This window comes from Triturus cristatus, chromosome 2_1 (assembly GCF_964204655.1).
Source record: "Triturus cristatus chromosome 2_1, aTriCri1.1, whole genome shotgun sequence".
Taxonomy (NCBI): Eukaryota; Metazoa; Chordata; class Amphibia; order Caudata; family Salamandridae; genus Triturus; species Triturus cristatus.
The window spans coordinates 1,002,954,918-1,002,975,669 of record NC_140581.1 but is presented as its reverse complement, the minus strand read 5'-3'; the positions used below and the strand labels follow the sequence as shown (position 1 = coordinate 1,002,975,669).

General features: G+C 46.4%; 1 protein-coding gene across 1 annotated transcript in view; it reads left to right on the top strand.

Moving 5' to 3' along the window:
• The window catches only part of CNTLN (centlein), a 1,182,709-nt gene that overhangs the window by 1,103,653 nt on the left and 58,304 nt on the right, over positions 1-20,752 (top strand). Inside the window, exon 26 of the mRNA XM_085634784.1 lies at positions 5,090-5,167. Within this exon, the coding sequence (XP_085490910.1) occupies positions 5,090-5,167 (78 nt within the window). The remainder of the gene's footprint in view (positions 1-5,089; positions 5,168-20,752) is intronic.

The following is a 20,752-nucleotide window of genomic DNA, read 5'->3' as shown; positions in this document are numbered from 1 at the left end:
TGCTCCCACCCTCAGAGCGGCGGGTGCAGGCCGAGTAACCTTGGCTCTGAGATAACATGTACCCGGTCCTGGGATTGCAACTCATCCTTCTGTGTCTCCATTTTTCACTAGCTACCAACTGGAAATTTCCAGTCTGGGCGTGTCTTTGGTGATCTTGAAAATGTACATTATACGTTGCCCTGTTGGTAGAAGTCAGTCCCTCTGCAGCAATCTAAGGAGACTGGTCAGACTGGACTCAACTCAAGTGTACTTTCAATAAATATCTTTGGTTTGTATTCTCTACTGTCTGACCGACTCTTCATTTGTGAGGAAGGCTTAGAGGTGGTCGCGAGTGACCCGGGTGGCCCTAATCGGGTCACTTCCTTCACAAATAATTTAATGTGTAATTAATCAGTGTACGTTTCAGATTTAAGATAGTTCTTCATGCATTGCAAGAGAGAGATTGATTTTCTCTCACCACTGGGTTGTTATAATTAGGACCACGTTTCCATAGGAAAAGCATTTTTTTGGCGCCTTTTGATGAATATTCACTAAACTTTCCCAAATAAATCTAATCCACCTCTGCTCCTTCGTGAAAAGTTTTGGGAGGATTGGTCAAGTGGGGGGAAGGGGGCGAGAAAGAGGATGGGGTCCCAAAATGTGTGTTGCCCCATTTATCTTTCCATAGGAATATTGAATAGTGATAAAACAAATACTATTGATGGAATTACTCCACATTTGGCAGAATGCGTGCTTTTTGTGGTTAGGTGTAAATCAATTCAGTCATTTTTGAGAAATTAAGAATCAAAGATGAAGATATTTCATACCTTGGAGGATCCATGGAGCTATCAGATCTTGAGATTACGGCTAATTTGCTACCACCACATCAGCAAATATGTGGTGCAAGCCATTTTAGGACTCAGGGACTGAGTTCCCAGTCCTGAAAAAACATTTTAAAAAGATGATATAAGGAGGCAGGGTAGGGAGACCCTGCCCCATAGACCTGGTGGGTGGCCCCAGAGGGCCCACCCTGGGCTTAAAACGATTTTTTATAAACTTAACAGTGAATTTGCGGTGGATCCCCTACTCCGCCCACCCTCCCCCGGTCAGGGCCCGGAACGTCCGCAACCATCTATTTTATAGAAGGGGTATCCTGTCCTGTTGACCCTATCCCCCAGGCCGATAGGTAATTAATGGGGAGAGCCCTACCCAAGCCTCCTTGAGGCCTTGGGGACCCCATCCCCAGGGCAGAGTTACAAATTATGGGAAGTGTGTGTGTGCCCCCTCCCCAAGCCATTGTATGGCCCCAGGGACTTCATCCCCCAGGGCTGCCTCCGCTACGGTGTCCTGAGGACCCGTAGGACACAGTGGTTTCCCTGCCTGTTAGATCGCGGGCAGGAGAGTCTAAAGTGCTCACACCAGATGGAGGCAGAAAGCTGCTTCCGCCAGGTGGGAGCGCAAAGCTTCCTCAGTGCCTACTCTTTTGCGGGCAAGGAGACACAGAATTTGTGCCCCCTCCCCCAGCGGGAGAAAAAAGAAAAGCTGCTCCAGTTTGGTGGGAGCAATGCCGGGAGCCGACACCGCAGTAAAAAAAAATAGACAAAGTGCTGCTGTCGCCTGTGCTGACAGGGTGCCGGTGAGGCCACAGAGCCCCTGGGGTTCCACCTGCACCTCTTAATATAATAAATGCTATGGGGTGCTCCGGGTGGGCTCTGGGAATCCCCAGTTTATAAAACATATTTTTAAAAGGGTTGCTTACTATTGCGTGGCCTAGGAGTCCACTTGCAAGGAGCAGGAGGGGCCCTAGGGCAGCCCCCAACAAAAATTAAACATGTGGATGTCTCGGCCGGGCACTGGGACACTTAAAAAATACATTTTAAAAATGAATAAATGATAAATGAGCCGCTGGAGCCACTTATTTATAATTAATTGTTCCAAGCAAGGTTGGCCTCTTAATGCCCTGGGAGGGATTCTTATTTACATTTAGTAGATTCCAGTGGTAGCCTTAGAAGGGGCACCACCAAGTATGTTTTAATGTTGTGGGGAGCAGCAGCAAGTGTACCAGCTGCCTAGCAACATAAAAAAAAAACTGTAAGTCTCCTGGGTCATTAAATCCTTGACCCTAGGAGAGCGTATCATATTTTATAAAGCACTCCTAGCTGGGGGAAACAACCTAAACAACGAAGTTAAAACAACGACTTACTTTAACAACGAAGTCTTAACAACGAACCACGACTCTTCAACGAAGTACGGAACCACGAAGTCTTGAACCACGACACGACTCTTCAGCGAAGTCCGGAACCACGAAGACTTGAACCACGACTCTTAAAGGAATTCCGGAACAGAACCACGAAGTCATGAAGGATAGCGTCATGAGTGTATCCGGGAAGTATGTCGGGAACGTCACTTCTCTACGCCCCCCTACGCATAACGTGCAGTTTGATTCGCCAGTGATGGAGTGTTACGTCACTCATCTCCGCCCCCTCACCCCTATGAACTGCACAGTAGAGAAACTGGAAATGACTAATAATAAGTGGAAATGGCACCATTTTTGGCACAACAATTATTTTTCGCCCTCCAAGCCTTCGGAAAGGCATTGCTGCAAACATACCGGCGGAGTGAAAAAAGAGTGTTGGGAAGCAGTCTGCAGTTAACCAGTTTGGTAGCACAACGTGGGAATAGCGTATGTGTGAATTATTGACTTTTTATTATTCGTCCAGTATTTTAAAGTATGTCTTTCTTTTGAAAAATATGTTTAATTAAGGAATCTTCAAATAAAAAAAAGTATAAAATATTAAAATAATTTTACATTCTTTAAAAGAAATTAAATCAAGCAAATAATCATTTTTTTAAAGCCTAACGAGTCTAATATCCTTGATTGTGCTTGCGCAGAGGTGGACATTTTGATGGGTTTGTGTTCATCACTTGTTAGGTGCTTAAGCAGAAAAGCACAGAATTTCATATCACTCTGCTTAATTGTGCACGATGATTGACACAGCTTGTACATGTTTATTTAAAAGAACATACTGGGATCAATTAGTAATGGGAAATGTAATCTTTTTTTCGTGGTTTAGGAAGTCGTTGAAAAAAAAGTAGTCGTTAAGTATTGTTCGTTGTTCAGGAAGTCGTGGTTTAGACAGTCGTTGTTAAGTCATATAACCAATAGCTGAAGCTCTATGCTATTCAGCTAGAGTGCAGGGACCTCTTGAGGTTGATTTATGGCTGCATTTTGGGGGCTGGTAAATGTCTAAAGAAAGACTCCAAAATATGTTGATGCCTTTTTTTGAAAATAAAAAGTTATATTTTTTAATGACGATCTTTTTCTAAACATCGCACTGTGTGATTTAGTTAAATATACATTTGTTTATAAATATTGGTGAATTTTTGCAAAAGACAATAGGTCTTTTTTTATATGTTCATATGGTGACCGATTAATAAAGTCTACAGGCTTCTTTATATTTTGGTGTTCCGACTCTTTGACAAAGTCAAAATTATTTTTAATGATACATTTTACATTATAACGTCACATAGCTGTGTGCGCCCACTGAAGCTAGGGTGCCAGGCCCTGCCCACACCCTTCTGCTTTACCAGGGTTGGGCACTGGGTCTGTCCTGCGAGGGGGGTTTGGTTGCCAGGCCCTGCCCCAACCATCCACTGCGCTGCCCTAAAGTAACTATAAATCAAGCCCTCGCCCTGCACTGCTTATGATCGCACATTATCACTCATGACATGTTCCATGACATCATTGATAAAATCACTGCAACATCTGAACTGATATTTATGACAATGCTGTGCATGCCGAGGGCATAAGCTATAGTGCTTGAGATAACTATAACTGGTGAGTTTCAGTGGTTTTGTTTGTTTCAAACTGTATGTTTTAACTGACATTTTCACCTAACTATGGCGTCCCTTTAACCGTTGGGTTTTTCAGTGAATATCTATTACGTAGGATTCTGAATTCCCTGCATAAAAACCCTCATTACGGACAACTTGTGATGTTGTGATGCACCTAGTTGCCTGTAATAAGGAGATTACGTAGCCACTTGACTGTAATAACTGTTTACTGTTGAGTTTTTGCATCATAATACTTGCTTCCACAGCCAGCAGCAGGACATGGAGCAAAAAAAATAAAATTAAAAGTGCTTTTCCTTCTGTCCTGTTTTTCTAAATGTACAATGATAAAACATGCAGAAAGGAGATGTTTACAGCAGCATTTTTCTTTTTTGCGTGCCTTAGGTAATTAGAGAAAGGATAGAATCTCTGTGGTTGTTTCAACACATTCTTACTCGTGTCCATTTTTTAAAATCTAATTTGTATTAAACTGATTCTTATATCTTTTTGCAACCAGTATCTTACTGCTTTTTGGTGTATTAAAATTTGCACTAGAGATTCTACTTTTAGTCTTCATGTTTGCGAACATGCAAACATATTTATTTCATATGAAGCTGCAACACACCAACAAATTAAGGGGGTTATGGGAAAGATGATGATGTGACCATGTATAATAACCCTCTTCCATGCATTATAAGGATATTGCAATTCACCGTAGAGTTCCATTACCTTATAAAGGAACTCAGCTTTCGGCCAGAGCCAGCCTGGAAAACCAAACACAGCCCTAGCAGAAATGCTCAAACCAGGCACTCTTCCTTCGTCTCCTCGCACAATCTCTCTCTTTCCATCCATTTTCTCTCTATTTCTCTCTCCTCTTTTCTCCCTTTCTGATTGCTTACTCTCCATCTTCCCTTCCCCTCTCTCTCTATTTTAGAAGCCTCCCCATGCCTTCTGCAGTTCACCTCGGGGAGTGGGTGAAGTGAGGGAGGCACCAGGAGTGACTCTGGGCTGTCAAAACTATCCTTCGATGGCTCCAGCCCATTTGGAGAAATGCCCGGTGGAACCACAGACTTGTGCTGCCTTGCCTTCGGCCCCATTCCTCTATGTGGAGCTCGTTGGTAACTTGAAGCATCCTTATAATGTACAGCATGGGGTACTTTACTCCATATATATATATTTTAATGGGTGCTAACAACAGCTGCGCTTTTAAGCCTGGCCTGAAAATGATCTGCCCATATCATACATATTGTAACTAGCGTTTGATCTTTTTCACCCACAGGAAGCCATAAAAAGTAAGGAAGCGCTGGAACAGGACCAGCTGTGGATGCACCACGTAATGAAACTTCTGGAAGGACAGGTACCACACAATTATACCACACAGTTAATCGTCATTAGTGTGCTCACGCGGAATAGCGCTATTTAACTATTTGCATATTAAGCTGTATCTCTTTTACTTTTGTACTGCCGCCTCCCCAGCCTGCTCTCTTTTAACACGAGTAACTCGCGCAGCGCTCGTTAGCAGAAAAGAAACGTAATGTTTGTAATCGCTCTTTTTAACAGATGAAAAGTTGGGATCTGGTCGCGGGATCGGCGCGAGCCCTGGCTCGTGCATTCATTTAATTATCTGGCCGGTGCGCGCGCGAGGAAGACGGATCAGGCTGTCCCTCTCTGGAAAACCCTCCTTCTTTGGGTTTCTTTAAAGTCGGCGGTTGATGCGGACACCCGAGGAGTTCACGGGTCTCCGTGACCTTTTACCGCGGACCTGTTTCCAGTCAGTTCATGTTTTCCTCCCTGTCAGACAGCTGTTTATTACCGTGTCTTCCCGCATTCTCTACAATATTTTCTACTGAGACCTCGAGCAGCTTGTTAGTGGGAACTAAATATTGATTTGGCATCCTGTCGATGCAGAAAGAATGAGAAAAAAAATTCCACCAGAGGCCCCTCAAACATTTTCCTATCGACATTTTCTGGGAAGAGTGGAGAGATGCGCAGAGGATGACAAGGCTGAGACTAGCTGCCGTCCCTCAGGGCTCTGCCGGGACTGCTGCTGTGACCTGTGTGATACTTTCTTCCCTCTTTCAAGTGGTTTTTTTCTCCTGCGCAGGCAGTCTGCCGGGACGCTCCCTTCTTGTAAGTGATCAAGGGCAGTTTATTGGCAGGTGAGAGCCCTGCTTTTCTAGTCATAGCCTGCTTTTGTTTTGACATCATTGACAACATCTCGAAAGCTTTTTTTCAGTCCTTCTGTTAGCTGTATTTTTTTTTCTTCCAAGAACTACTGCAGTACTTAATCATTAATAACTGAGGGCAATGGCAAACAAAATTACAGTAGATTAGGGGAACGATTTCCTCGTGCCAAATTTTACAAAAGCTGAATATGGTACATACAGAAAAATATATTTGCACGCAGACGTGGCTGGCGTTTTGGTACTTAGGGATGGTAATTTCCTAAAATGTCGGATGTCATCAAAGTGACAATATCAGTGTGATTGCCGCTGTGTATTTTAAACACAGATTTTGTCAGTTACCCCTTTTTATTAACTTAATCATTTACAAACCCCCCACTTATTTATTTATTTTAAACGATGCACACTTCCACTTAACTATCTTGTTTTTTTGTTTCTGAGGCCATTGGTTCCATTTTTACCCTGTGCTAAATTGTACGACCTTTTGATTGCTTTTTAGCACGCTCCAGGTTTCAGTGCTTTTATTTTCATATTTCTCTGGATTATTGCTTTTACGTGTGCCTCATTCTTGGATCTTTACATCTGCGGTTCTATAACCCTCTCCTCTGCCACGTTAACCCCCATCAGTCGTTTTCAGATGGCACCGTTCCGTCTAGCCATTCTCTCTCGTAACACACCTTTGTGTGTTGGAATTATTCGTTGCCCCATTTGATGCTATCATGAACTCAGTAGTCGAAATAGTTGTGTCATCTGCAAAATTTGCACCATTAATACTGAGCTCAGAAGTCATAGGTATCGGCTGGGCGCAAAACAGAATATTTCTTACTCAGTAAAAACGACATATCAAACATTTAAAAAAAAGCGATAGGTTTTTGTGTTGCTCAGTGCTCTCCCCAAAACCCAGGTATTGGTAAATACGTGTCTGCCCTGGGTTTTGAAGAGAGGGTAGGTCAGCCTTGAATGCTAGCATGCAGTGCTTAATTTGTAAAAAAATAAGTGTCAGGCCTTTGGTCTGGAGGCCATTGAAGCTTGCACCACACATTGCACCTGCTAAGCTGCCAGCAACAGTTATACACAACTACTGACCATCACACTCCTACAAATGTGACAATTCGGACTATTTCTGGTCCTCAAAACTGTAAGTATGGCTTCGGCGGCCAGTACTAGTCATTTTTAATGTATGTTCAATTAATAATTAACTTTTGTGGTCCTCTTTAAATTAGCTAGACAGCGCCACTTTGTGGCCGACAGTCACAAGCGCCAGTGTTGACACTTAAGTGCTGGTACCGAGCACCTGAAACGACCGGCTCAAATTAAAAGTACTGGCGCCGTGCACATTACATGTGTTCACTTACACTGGGTCCTTCTTCTCTGAACCTGCTTGAGCTTAAATGTGTTATAATTTATGTACATGTATGTCTTGCACCATCGTATCAATACATACATGGGAATTCAATGCTTAATTTTAGCCGGTTGGGGGCACCGGCACTTATTTTTCCTCATCATGTATTTACCGAGCACAATAGAGGTGAATTACACAGATGTGAAAGACGGAGGGAGAGAAAGACAAGGAAACGGTCACAAAAGGAGAAAGCAGGATCCTGCAGGAATGAGATAAAGGAGGAGAGAGTGTCTGGTGGTGGATTAAAAAGGTATGCAATGGTTTTAATACTACCAGCCTTGGGATTCCATGTGCCAATGTTTAACTGCACCGGCCACAGTCTGCTCAGCAGAGTTTCGGGCACCGGTACTCTTTCTTTCACAAATCAAGCACTTAATGGAATTACCATAGTTAAGCATGAGCCAGCACTATGCTAGGGCTATCGTGCTATGTGTGCGCTTAGTATAACATACAAGCATAATACAGGCTCCAGATGAATGGTATGCCACAAACTGGATCCTTGTGGAATGGATGCCAGCAATGGGTTCAGAATGAGCACAATTCTGCCAGGACCACCATGATGCCCTGGGTGTGCACTGCTCTGCCATCCATGCGCACAATAGATCATTAATGGCCACTATTCTGTCTGGACCAGAATTATTCCCGAGATCGGACCCTTCCTACTAAGGTTTCCCACAATATGCCATGAACTACCGCCATTATGCCATGGCTAGCATTTCACCACTATTAAGCAGCATGCTCTGAATGCCCACAAACCCAACTGTTAGCACCACTATGCAAGGGCCAGCATTTTATGGGGATGAACAATGGGTATTCTCCTGTGCATGCCCCCAAGTTGCAAAGAATTACTACCATTATGCCAGGGCCAACATTTCTCCAAGGTAGTAATGAGCATCATGTCATTGTTGCATAAGATTTCCAGTGATACCTCCATTTTGAAAGGATCAGCATTTGACCATTATTCTCCTTGGTAATCTTTTCATGGACGACCACAAGCTGCTAAGAATTTGCACCATCACGCGGGGGACAGCAGTTTACCACTGGTATACAAAAGGCATCATCTCGAAGAAGCCCAGAGGTTTCTTAAAGTTGCCACCATTCTGCTAGGGCTTATTAGCGTGTGCAGGGGCACAACACTCTATCAATTCCCACTCATGCACACACTCACAGAAAGACATATGTACACCAACTTACATACTTGAAACACACATAGATAAACATGAGCTAGACACAACATCAACATTTTCTGTTTAAAAACATTCCACTCCATGCTTCTGTCATGACTGTTACTGCTACTCGTGTTGATACTCTTTGACCTCCTGCTTGATGCTCCTGGGAGGAGTGAGGGATGGATAGAAGTTCCTGAGGAGTGAGCAAGCCAAAGTGCCTGGGTAGGAGCAAGCTGGATAGATGGTTAAATGAGGACATAGCATTCAAACAGCAGTGGGATTTAGACCAACATTGACTTGAGAGATTGAGGAGCAAGAGATCAAAATAAGAGAGGGGGAAAGGAAAAGAGACACGAAATCCCAGCATTGCAGGAAATGGTGAAGGAAGAGGGGGACAAGTGGCGCATCTCACTGAGATATTAGTGCTTTGATTAATGGGCATACTTAATAAAAAACCCATGACAAGCATGGCAGATAAGGAAGACTGTTGGCTTGGTTGTAAAACCCTGAAATGAGAGGGACCCCCATACTGTGGATCTGGACGAAGCAAGAGGATATGGTCCATTCACAAGATGAAATAAACCATGCCTTTTGCCATTATCTGAATTGTGGGAAGGAATCTACGTCCGGCAACTGCAGGATTATGGGACTGAGGCAGGATTGATGTCACCGTCCCATGAGGTGGCAGAAGCCCTGAGTGAACCATCGCTGATTCCAAAATCAGGGTTGCAATAAATAACGTGGCTGGAGGGAAAACGCCCAGCTCTGATGGCCTGTTAAGGTGTATGCCACATATATGGCTCTGCTAGTAGCTACACTAGCTGAGGTGGAGAGCACTGCAAGAAGAGAACACTGCCTGATCCCTACGAAACAAAGCGTTATTAGTGTCACTTCGTAAACTGGGAAGGGACACAACAGACATGGCACACTATATAGACCACTCTTGATGCCTAACACTGATCAGAAAGTGTCGAGCAAAGGTTTGGCTGCCAGACATCTGCCATTGATACACCGAGTAATACACACAGACCGGAATGGGTGTACACCCAGACCAAGGCTGCTCTATCCTGGGGTATAACACAGCAATGAAAATAAGGAGAGTGACGCAGATCCTAAATAACCCGACCGACCTTCACCAGTGATTTGTGCTGCTGAGATGATGAAAAAGCTTTCGACTCATTACATTAGAAACATCTGCATTCAGTCATGGAAGGGGTTGGGTTAGGAAATGGGTTCAGACTTTGGACTTCATTGTAATACACCGACCCCACGGTGCAAGTCCACACTGGATAGGTGATCTTGAAATCTAACAGTGTTAGGAGGGGGCCCTTGTTCATACTCCTCTTTGAAATAGCAGCAGAACCATTCTTGAATCTGTTGCAAAAGGGGGCCAACTTTAGCAGCATAGCTGTGGATGGTAAGATATGCCGTATATGGAGACGATATATGCAGACAACATTTTTAATGATGCCTGCATAGACATCACAGGGCCTGTTGCGGCCCTGGAATTGTTTGATGAGGTCTCTAGGCAAAAGGGTGAACTGGAGTAAATCTGGGCCATTCCCCTCTTACTTCTTTCTTGAGTTTGGCAACAGATTGAGATGGGAGTCAGTTACACTATTCTACCGTTGGATACAGGTTTACCGCTCTGAGGCGGATCTACTAGATGAGAACATAAACCGGCACTGGTGGCATTGAGGGGAGGAGTGTCCTTCTGGAAAACACTGCCTCTCTCAGTTTCAGGGAGAATAGCTGTGTTGAAAATGGTGGCCTTGCTACACTTCTTATGCTAATTTGTTACTTTCCCAAACAGAATCCCTAGGGAAATTTTCTGAGAATTGAATACTTTCTTACTAGATTTAATTGGGGCAAGGCCAGATGCAGAATGTCACGAGCTAAACTCTGTTTCCCTACAAACAAGGGTGTATTGGCCGTCCCCGATTCCAGTGGGCGGCAACATGGTTAGACATGCGAATGCCTACTATGAGAACGTAACACTAAAGCCTCTGCACTGACAGATCCAATGAGTATACCTCTTAAGCCTAAAGGTGGAACACGCAAACTACCAAGATTACTAGTGGTTCTTAAACTCCGCTGGGCACAAAGCGTTCAAAGGATGCACACAGAAGTGCCATATGCATCAGACTCTGACTCTCAGGATTTCAAACACTTCAACATGTGGAAATAGGAAGGACCACGAGCATGGGAGAAGCTTTTGTGAGGGTTTGGGACCTCTACAAGGGAGGGACCCCTAAAGACTTCCAACAATTGAAGAGGGTCCATAGGATAGCCGAGGGAACTTTTTTATTAGACGTATCAGTTACAGTAATGATTTGGAAGAAGTTGAAGATGAGATTAAGCAAACCACTGGTACACAGTAGGCTCAGAATGATTAGTATAATCAATGGGAGAACAAGAGGAGAGACGCTCCAAGTTTGAGCTCTTCTTGACCAGGCCAGATGTACGTTATATGAACTGTGGGACAAATGGGCGAAGGACATTGATAAACCTATTGATGATGACTAATAGGAACGTCTATTATGTAACTCCCCAATTGCTTCCAGAATCCCTTGATTCAAACTACTACACTTCAATTACATCCACAGAACCTACATTACTCCCAAACGGATTAATGGTGTATGCCAGGTGTCCAAGCAAACTGTCCTAGGTGTGTGGAGGAAGATACAGACCCGTTTCACATTGTCTGCAGCTATACCAAGTTGATTGAGTACACTACGAGAGTGTCGCATGCCTTGTTGACAAAGCCACTGACAGAAGAACAGAACTTGAGTTCAAATAGTACATATTGGACTGCTTATCTGAAAGAAACACGTTTGTTATCGATTTCTTACCTTAGAATCCCCCCAGGCGTCAGACTGGATCCGGAAAGTTTTTTCATCAGCAGTTCCTCTGCACGTCGGAAGGTGGCGTCGGTCGGCTCCGCATCCGTCGTTGGCGTCATGACACCGGGATGACGTCACGGTAGCTACTTAGATGCCGCCCTCGCGCGCTGACGTCAGTTCTTTCTTTTTCCAAGCCAGCCAGCGCAGATCCGGAGAGAGTGATACCTCAGTAATTTTTTGACTAACTTTTACTCGACTTTTCAACTTCTTGTTTGAGTCTATCGACTCCTGGGGCATTAGGGATGCTAGGTTTCAAGTCTTGTGGTTCCTGTACCCGACTGATGTCGCTTACGGATCCGCAAGTCGTGCTCAGACTCCCGGTCGATGGCGCCGAAGGCTTTGTGGGAGCGGTCCCAAAAGCTGCTTGAGCGCTGTCAGTCGACTCCATGCCGTTCGTGCTCCCGGTCGTGAGGGTAGGTCGAGGGGCCAGTTGCGGAGCCACCATCACTCGTCCAAGTCATCAAAGTCTTCGCACTCGAGGTCAGGTAAGTCAAAGCACAAAAAGAAGTCAAAGAAGCATCGTCGCTCTTCGACTTCTCCCTGTTGGTCGGCTGATGCAACGAGGGATGCGGCGGTGCCCCTCCCGTGGCTTCACGCATGGAGCTCGAGGAGGCGGCTCCGAGCTTCCCTCGCTTCCGGGACCCGGAGGGACTTCCGCCCAACTTCGTACGTTCTACGAAGTGATGCATGCCATCTTTGGGCGACCCGAACCCGCTGGCCCGCCTTCGGTTAACTCCGGTGCTGCCAGGCCCCCATGGATCCAGGCCTGGATCGGTGCCGGTTGACCTCATTACACCTCCACCGGTGCCGCTTCCTCCTGCACCGCAGCCGACACCGGTCGTGTCCCTGGCCGGCTTCGACCCCAGCCTCCATCCTGATGTACTCCCTCCCCATCGAGACTACCCTTCCAGCCATGCCACAGCGATACCACCACATGTCGGAGGATCAACTGGCCCTTCTCCAGCAGGTAGTTACGGCTCTCTTGGCCAAGGGAGCCATCAAGCATGTTCCTGTCCCAGAAGTAGGTTGTGGTTGTTATTCCCACTACTTTCTGGTCCCCAAGAAGGATAAGGGCCCCCGTCCTATCTTGGATCGCAGGGACATCAATCGCTTCCTCCGGAACGAGAACTTCACTATGTTGACGCTTGCTCAGGTCTTGTCTGCCCTCGACCCGGAAGACTGGATGGTAGCGTTGGATTTGCAGGACGCTTATTTTCACATCTCCGTCCTGCCGGCCCACCGGCGTTACCTGCGGTTCACAGTAGGCCACGAGCATTTTCAGTTTATTGTGCTCCCCTTTGGCCTTACCAGCGCCCCTCAGGTGTTCACGAAAGTGATGGCGGTGGTAGCAGCTCATCTGCGCAGATCAGGGGTGTCAATCTTCCCCTATCTCGACGACTGGTAGTCGTCTCCCACCTCCAGACTATGGCCAACCTCCTGCATTCGCTGGGGTTCTCCATCAATGTGCCGAAGTCACACCTGATTCCCTCTCAGAAGTTCCTCTTTATCGGAATGGTTCTGGACATGATGCGGTTTCGGGTCTATCCTCCTGAACAGCGAGTCCGGGATATTCGGGCTATGATTCCGATCTTTCAGCCTCTATCTCGGGTTTCGGTCAGAATGACTCTTAGGCTGCTGGGCCTCATGGCCTCCTGCATCCTGCTGGTCATTCATGCCTAGTGGCATATGCAGGCTCTGCAGTGGGACCTGAAGTTCCAGTGGGCGCAGCGTCAGGGGAATCTGTCCGATTGTGTCCAGATCTCGGTAAGGACTGCAGGACAATTGCAGTGGTGGCTAACGAACCAGGATTGGGTCAACTGCAGATCTCTCTCCCTTCCCCAACCAGAAAACACAGTGGTGACAGATGCATCCCTTCTGGGATGGGGTGGTCACATGGGAGAGGCGGAGATCAGAGGCTGCTGGTCTCCGGCCGAGTCCGGGCTCCACATCAACCTTCTGGAGCTTCGGGCGATTCATCTTGCACTCAAGGCATTCCTTCCCTCTGTCCGGCGAAGAGTAGTGCAGGTATTCACGAACAAAACCACTGCCATGTGGTACTGCAATAAACAGGGCGGGGTGGGGTCGTGGACCCTATGTCAGGAGGCTCTGCACCTCTGGACATGAAACAACATCTATTTGCCTACAAACAGACTCGCCTGTTGCGGTCCAACAATCAGAATCTGCTTGTCACCCCACGAGGTAGGAAGGAGCGCTGGGGTGGCAGATCCTTTGTGGCAAGAGTGGCTAAGCTCTGGAATTCTTCGACGCCGGCTTTCCGGCAAATTGAATCAGAATGCCAATTCAGGAAGGCAGTTAAGACCTGGCTTTTTAACTTTGATTAATGCAATTGGGGGGCTGGTGTCTGACCTTTTTTATTTCACTGTCACTTGTTATAGCGCCGGGGCACCTCCTTTGGGAGGCAGCTGTTTGCGCTCTATAAATAGCCGTATTATTATTATTATGGCATTTCCCTGGTGGTTCAACACCTGGCAGGTTCCCTGAACGCCAGGGCGGACGAACTCAGCCGCAGGTGCATCATGGATCACGAATGGCGTCTTCACTCTGAGGTGGTGCAAGATCTCTTTCGACAGTGGGGAGAGCCTTGGTTAGATCTATTCGCCACCGAAGAGAAAGCGCAATGTCTGCAATTCTGCTTGTTGGAATTTCCAAGGCGGCACTCGCTAGGCAACGCTTTTCGTTGCAAGTGGAGTTGCGGTCTGTTGTATGCCTTTCCGCCTATACCACTTCTGCCCAGAGTACTGAAGAAGATCAGGGGCGACCAGGCCCAAGTCATTCTTGTGGCTCCGGATTGGGCACGAAGAGTCTGGTATCCCGAGCTGCTCAACATGGCCATCGATCCTCCGATCTGACTGCCTCTTCGGGAGGATCTTCTGTCGCAGCAGCAGCAGACGGTCCTCCACCCGAACCTGTCCAGCCTCCACCTCCTTGCGTGGAGATTGAGCGGCGGCAGTTGACGTTGTTTGACCTGCCTCCCGAAGTTTGCGATGTAATCTTGGCAGCCAGGCATCCCTCCAGTAAGACGGTATACGCCGGTCGGTGGAACAAATTTGTGGCATGGTGCACATCAAAGGCTGTGGATCCTCTCTCTGACCCTCTTTCTGAGGTTCTTTTGTTCCTTTTTTCTTTAGCCCAGCAGGGCTCTGCTTTGGGCACTATCAAGGGCTATCTCTCTGCCATTTTTGCCTTCTTTCGGCTTCCATATCAGCCTTCTCTTTTCAAGTCCCCGGTTGTTAATCGATTCCTGAAAGGCATAACTCATCTATTTCCTCCTATTCCTTCCGTTATGCCTCAGTGGGACTTGAATCTGATTTTAACTTACTTAATGTGCACTCCCTTTGAGCCACTTCACAACTGTCTTTTGAGGCTTTTAACTCTCAAAACTGCATTCCTGGTGGCCATCACTTCTGCAAGGCGAGTACGTGAGCTCCAGGCTCTTTCTTCAAAGCCTTCTTTTCTCTCTGTGCATCTGGACAAAGTTGTCCTCAGAACTCGTCCATACTTTCTGCCAAAGGTTGCCACTGCCTTTCACATTGGGCAGACCATCACTTTGCCCACCTTCTTTCCGCCTCCGCATCCTTCCAAAGAGGAAGAGAGGCTCCACTGTCTGGACCCAAAACGTGCGCTGTCTTTTTATCTAGACCCCACCAAACAGTTCCAGGCGGATGACCAGCTCTTTGTTGGCGCCAAAAAAGGTCGGGCCTTACACAAATGGACTATTTCTCAGTGGGTCGTTTTGTGTATCAAGGCCTGTTATTCCCTGGTGAAAAAGGAGCCTCCAGTGGGTTTGCGCGCCCATTCCACCAGGGCGGCGACAGTCACTACTGCTTTATGGCAGTAAGTTACCCTGAACGACATCTGTCAGGCAACTACGTGGGCATCGTTGCACCCCTTTACAAAACACTACTGCCTGGACAGCCAAGTCTGGAGAGATGGCTTCTTAGGCCGTTTTGTTCTCCAGGACTTTCTGGTGTAATATTAGTTGGCAGACCCACCTCCGCGGTTGGTATTGCTGGGGTATCTATTCTAAGGTAAGTAATCTATAACCAACGTGTTTCTTTCAGATGAACAAGTTACTTACCTTCGGTAATGATATATCTGTAAGAAACATTAGTTAGTTACAGATTCCTTACCGCCCCACGAATCTTCCCTGTTCTGCCTACTGATTTTTAGGGTTAAGGATATCTTTTCAGGGCCCTAGTTTTGTGCACCAGTGGTCAGTGTCTTGCATGGCTCTGCGTTTCTGGCGCGGAAAGTTGTGTACAGAACTGACGTCAGCGTGCGAGGGCAGCGTCTGAGTAGCTACTGCGAAGTCATCCCGGCGACACGACGCCAAGGACAGACGCGGAGCCGACCGACGCCACCAATCGACGCGCAGAGGTTCTCCTGATGAAAAAACTTTCCGGATCCAGTCTGACGCCTGAGTATCTCACTACCAGGACATGTCCTACTTTTTAGCAATGCAACCTGCTCTCTGGGCTGTCCAAGGCCTACCCTAGGGGTGACTTGTATGTATTAAAAAGGAAGGTTTGGGCCTGGCAACATGTTTACTTTGCCAGCTCGAAATGGCAGTTTAAAACTGCACACACACAGGCTGCAATTGCAGGCCTGAGACATATTTAAAGTGCTACTTAGGTGGGTGGCACAATCGGTGCTGCAGACCCACTAGTAGCACTTAATTTACTGGCCCTGGGCACAGGTAGTGCCACTTTACTAGGGTCTTACAAGTAAATTAAATTTGCCAATTGGGTGCAAGTCAATCTAACATGTTTTAAGGAGAGAGCATAAGCACTTTAGCACTGGTGAGCAGTGGTTAAGTGCACAGAGTCCTTAAGACCAACAAAAACGAATTCAGTAAAAACGTCTGGGGTTGACCCTGCAGAAAGGGCCAAGTCCAACAGGAGGGTTCTCACCCAAATCTGCGATAGTTGACAGCCTTCGACCTTCCACCGGAATTCTGTATTGTTATTCTGGCTGCCAGGCAGCTCTCCACCAAGTCGATATATGCCTGCCGTTGGAACAAGTTTGTGTCATGGTGTGCTTCCCACAACGTTGACCCCTATTTGCACCTGTATTCAAGGTTCTTTTGTTTGCATTGCCTTTAGCCCAGCAGGGCTCTGCTCTAGGCACAGTTAAGGGTTATCTCTCTGCCATCTCAGCATTTTTGAGATTGCCGGATCAACCTTCTCTTTTTAAGTCACCTGTTGTGGTTAGGTTCCTTAAAGGCCTGCAGCATATGTTTCTCCCTACGCTATTTATCATGCAACAGTGGGACCTCAACCTGGTCCTTACCTTTTTCATGGGTGTACCATTCAAGCCTCTACACATTTACCCTCTTAGGTTCTTGACAATAAAAACTGCCTTTTTATTTGCCATACCATCGTCCAGAAATGTCAGCTAATTTCAGGAACTCTCTGCAGACCCTATTTATACCACTTTTTACATGGACAAGCATCCATTTTTATGCTAGTCATATCAGTATTTAGCTAGCCCACCTTGCTCTTATTCCATCACGTCTTGTTACTGTGCTTACTGGTGTCGTACACAGTTTGCATTATACTTTGTTATGTATTGATCGACCATCTTCCTACTCTAAAGCCTCCTTTTCACTGGGCAGGAACTGGCAGAATTACTCTTGCTTTTTATAAGAAGGAAAGCTGGGCTTGCAGTCAAGCGCCAACGTCTCACACAGGTGTGACTTCTGCTCTGCCTCTTTTTCCTGTCGGATCTAAAGCTGGGCTTTCAGTCAAGCGCTAACGTCTCACACAGGCGTGTCTTCTGCTCTGCCTTTTGTTCCTGTCGGTTCTAAAGCTGGGCTTGCAGTCAAGCACTAACGTCTCACACAGGCTTGTCTTCTGCTCTGCCTCTTGTTCCTGTCGGTTCTAATGCTAGGCTTTCAGTCATGTGCTAATCTCTCACACAAGCTTGTCTTCTGCTCTGCCTCTTGTTCCTATCGTTTCTAATGCTGGGCTTGCAGTCATGCGCTAATGTCTCACACAGGCTTGTCTTCTACTCTGCCTTTCGTTCCTTTTGGTTCTAAAGCTGGGCTTGCAGTCATGCGCTAACGTCTCACACAGGCTTGCCTTCTGCTCTGCCTCTTGTTCCTGTCGGTTCTAATGCTAGGCTTGCGGTCATGCGCTCACGTCTCACACAGGCTTGTCTTCTGCTCTGCCTCTTGTTCCGGCGGTTCTAATGCTGGGCTTGCAGTCATGCGCTAACGTCTCACACAGGCTTGCCTTCTGCTCTGCCGCGCGTTCCTGTCGGTTCTAATGCTGGGCTTGCAGTCATGAGCTAATGTCTCACACAGGCTTGTCTTCTGCTCTGCCTCTTGTTCCTGTCGGTTCTAATGCTAGGCTTGCAGTCATGCGCTCACGTCTCACACAGGCTTGTGTTCTGCTCTGCCTTTTGTTCCGGCGGTTCTAATGCTAGGCTTGCAGTCATGCGCTAATGTCTCACACAGGCTTGTCTTCTGCTCTGCCTCTTGTTCCTGTCGGTTCTAAAGCTGGGCTTGCAGTCATGCGCTAACGTCTTACACAGGCTTTCCTTCTGCTCTGCCGCGTGTTCCTGTCGGTTCTAAAGCTGGGCTTGCAGTCATGCGCTAATGTCTCACACAAGCTTGTCTTCTGCTCTGCCTCTTGTTCCTGTCGTGTCTAATGCTGGGCTTGCAGTCATGTGCTAATGTCTCTCACAGGCTTGTCTTCTGCTCTGCCTCTTGTTCCTTTTGGTTCTAAAGCTGGACTTGCAGTCATGCTCTAACGTCTCATACAATCTTGTCTTCTGCTCTGCCTCTTGTTCCTGTTGGTTCTAATGCTAGGCTTTCAGTCATGCGCTAACGTCTCACACAGGCTTGTCTTCTGCTCTGCCTCTTGTTCCGGCGGTTCTAATGCTGGGCTTGCAGTCATGCGCTAACGTCTCACACAGGCTTGCCTTCTGCTCTGCCGCGCGTTCCTGTCGGTTCTAATGCTGGGCTTGCAGTCATGAGCTAATGTCTCACACAGGCTTGTCTTCTGCTCTGCCTCTTGTTCCTGTCTGTTCTAAAGCTGGGCTTGCAGTCATGCGCTAACGTCTTACACAGGCTTGCCTTCTGCTCTGCCGCGCGTTCCTGTCGGTTCTTCCGTGTCAACGAGGTCCTATTGAACTTTGCATCCAAACACTTAGTGCTGCAGTTGAAGATATAGTGCCTTCTTGTGCCATGGAGCCTGGTCTCTGGAACATAATTGCCCAGCAGTATTGATTTAATTGCCTGGGTTTATTTGTGGACTCCTAATTATTGACTGGAGGTAAATTTAATGGAGCAGCCTTTATGAACAGAGAGAAACCGCTGCTGTTGCTGTTATACATAATGAACTGCATCATATCCCTTTAGATCATTTTTCAGGCTAATTTTATTCCACTGTGACAGTGCGGTAGCATTTAAAAAGGCATTGACTTTTTATTTTTATTACCGAAAAGGCTGCTTCACTGCTGTATTAGAATGTAGGGTGGGTAAGGGGGAGCCCCGGCAGCCGCTCTGTCACGCCGGCCCTCTGTTAGCAAGCCTCCAGGGCGCCACTCTCTGGCTGAGATCTGCTACAGCCTGTTTTTGTCATGAAGTAACTTCGGGTTCATAAATGCCGGTAATAACACCTGATAACGACTTGTTCTCGAAGCAAGCTTGTTTGTGTAGGAGTTTAGGAAGGCAGAGATGTGAGCCTGCTGCCCGCCTCTCATTGTGATGGTCTGACTGCTTCAGACTTCTCACGAGTACTCCCATTTACTTCAGCGTGCCTCGGCTTAGCTTCCAGTGAGAGAGGTGTGTTGCATTGAAATACACACAGCGCGTGATAGGGTCCAATCTGCAAGGAGTTCATTACATTCGCGTGTAAGCCAATAGTAACACCGTTTCTAAAATATTTAGTCCCACGATTAATTAAAACTGATAATATTTGTAGTCCATATCTGCCGTTTACACATTTATGTTAATTGTTTTATTAAAACTTTACATTGTATAGAAGATATACAATTTGCAGGTTGGAGTGGAGTAACTTTAATGATTTTACAGACATATGACGATAAATGAAATTCCTTGGCAAAGGAGAGGACTGACTACCTTGAGTGCAGAACTTATTGGAAATAAGGGACTGAAAAAGCAGCAAATGTAGGTGTTGCCTTTAAGCAGCTACTGTAAAAGTAGTAACAAAAGACCAGTTAAAAATGTCATTTATGTAGCTGCATTTCGAGGAAACATTTTCTTTTCTTTTTGAACTAATGCAGTAGCCCCACCCACCAGACATTGTATGGGCTGATTCTTGTCTGGTTGTTCAAAACTGAGTGTTCAGTATGTGCAGGGTATGGTATTGAGGCTGCATAGGTGTCCCCTGGACAGTACTAATCAACACTTGGTAGAGGGCATTAGGCTATCAAAACATATCCCTTACAGCACATTTGTAAGGACTTCGTAGAAACCTTTAACTGGGATTGCCTATGTTGTGGAGAATTCCATTTGCACAGATTATGAAAGTACTATACCATGGGGCACCTGAGTTGCCCAATATTCTAAGTCCAAATGTTGTGTGACCAATATGATGGAGACCTTTATCATGGTTACCACACCAACCTTAGGATTTTTAACAAATGTACTACATTTTCAGTATGTACATTTGCAGCTGACAAAACACACATTTTAGTATAAGCAGTCAACCAGAGGTTCTGTTTTAGAATGCTCATGGTAAAAAAGTGAATGCCGTAAATACATTTCAATTCAGAGGCCATCGTAGAGCAATTGAAACGCAGATTCAAAGTGCCATATAAAGTTGTTATATGACGACTTTGAAATCAAAATATCTAGGGCCTCATTTATAAAGAGTGGCGCATCACTACGTTAAAACAGCGATGCCACACATTTCACTGCGCCCTCCTTGCGACACCATGGATGTGCCGTATTTACTGTACGGCACTCTAGGTCAAAAGAATTGGCAGATGCGTCAGGAATCCTGACGTATCTGTTGACGCAAAACTCACACATTGCTGGAGTTGTGTCGTAAGCATTACGCAACTCCAGCAGTGAATGGGGGAGGCCTATACCTATTGCACTGCTTCACCCTTATGCCTGCTATGAGGCAGGCGTATGGTTTTGACGCGGTGGCGTCCTTGAAGTGGCGCAGTGAAATCTGATAAATTTCACTGTGCCACTTCTATGAGACTTTCTTGCAGGGGAACGCCCACCCTGTATACCTGACGCAAGTATATTGTGGTATTGGGGTTTACAAAGTGACGCATCTGCCTAGA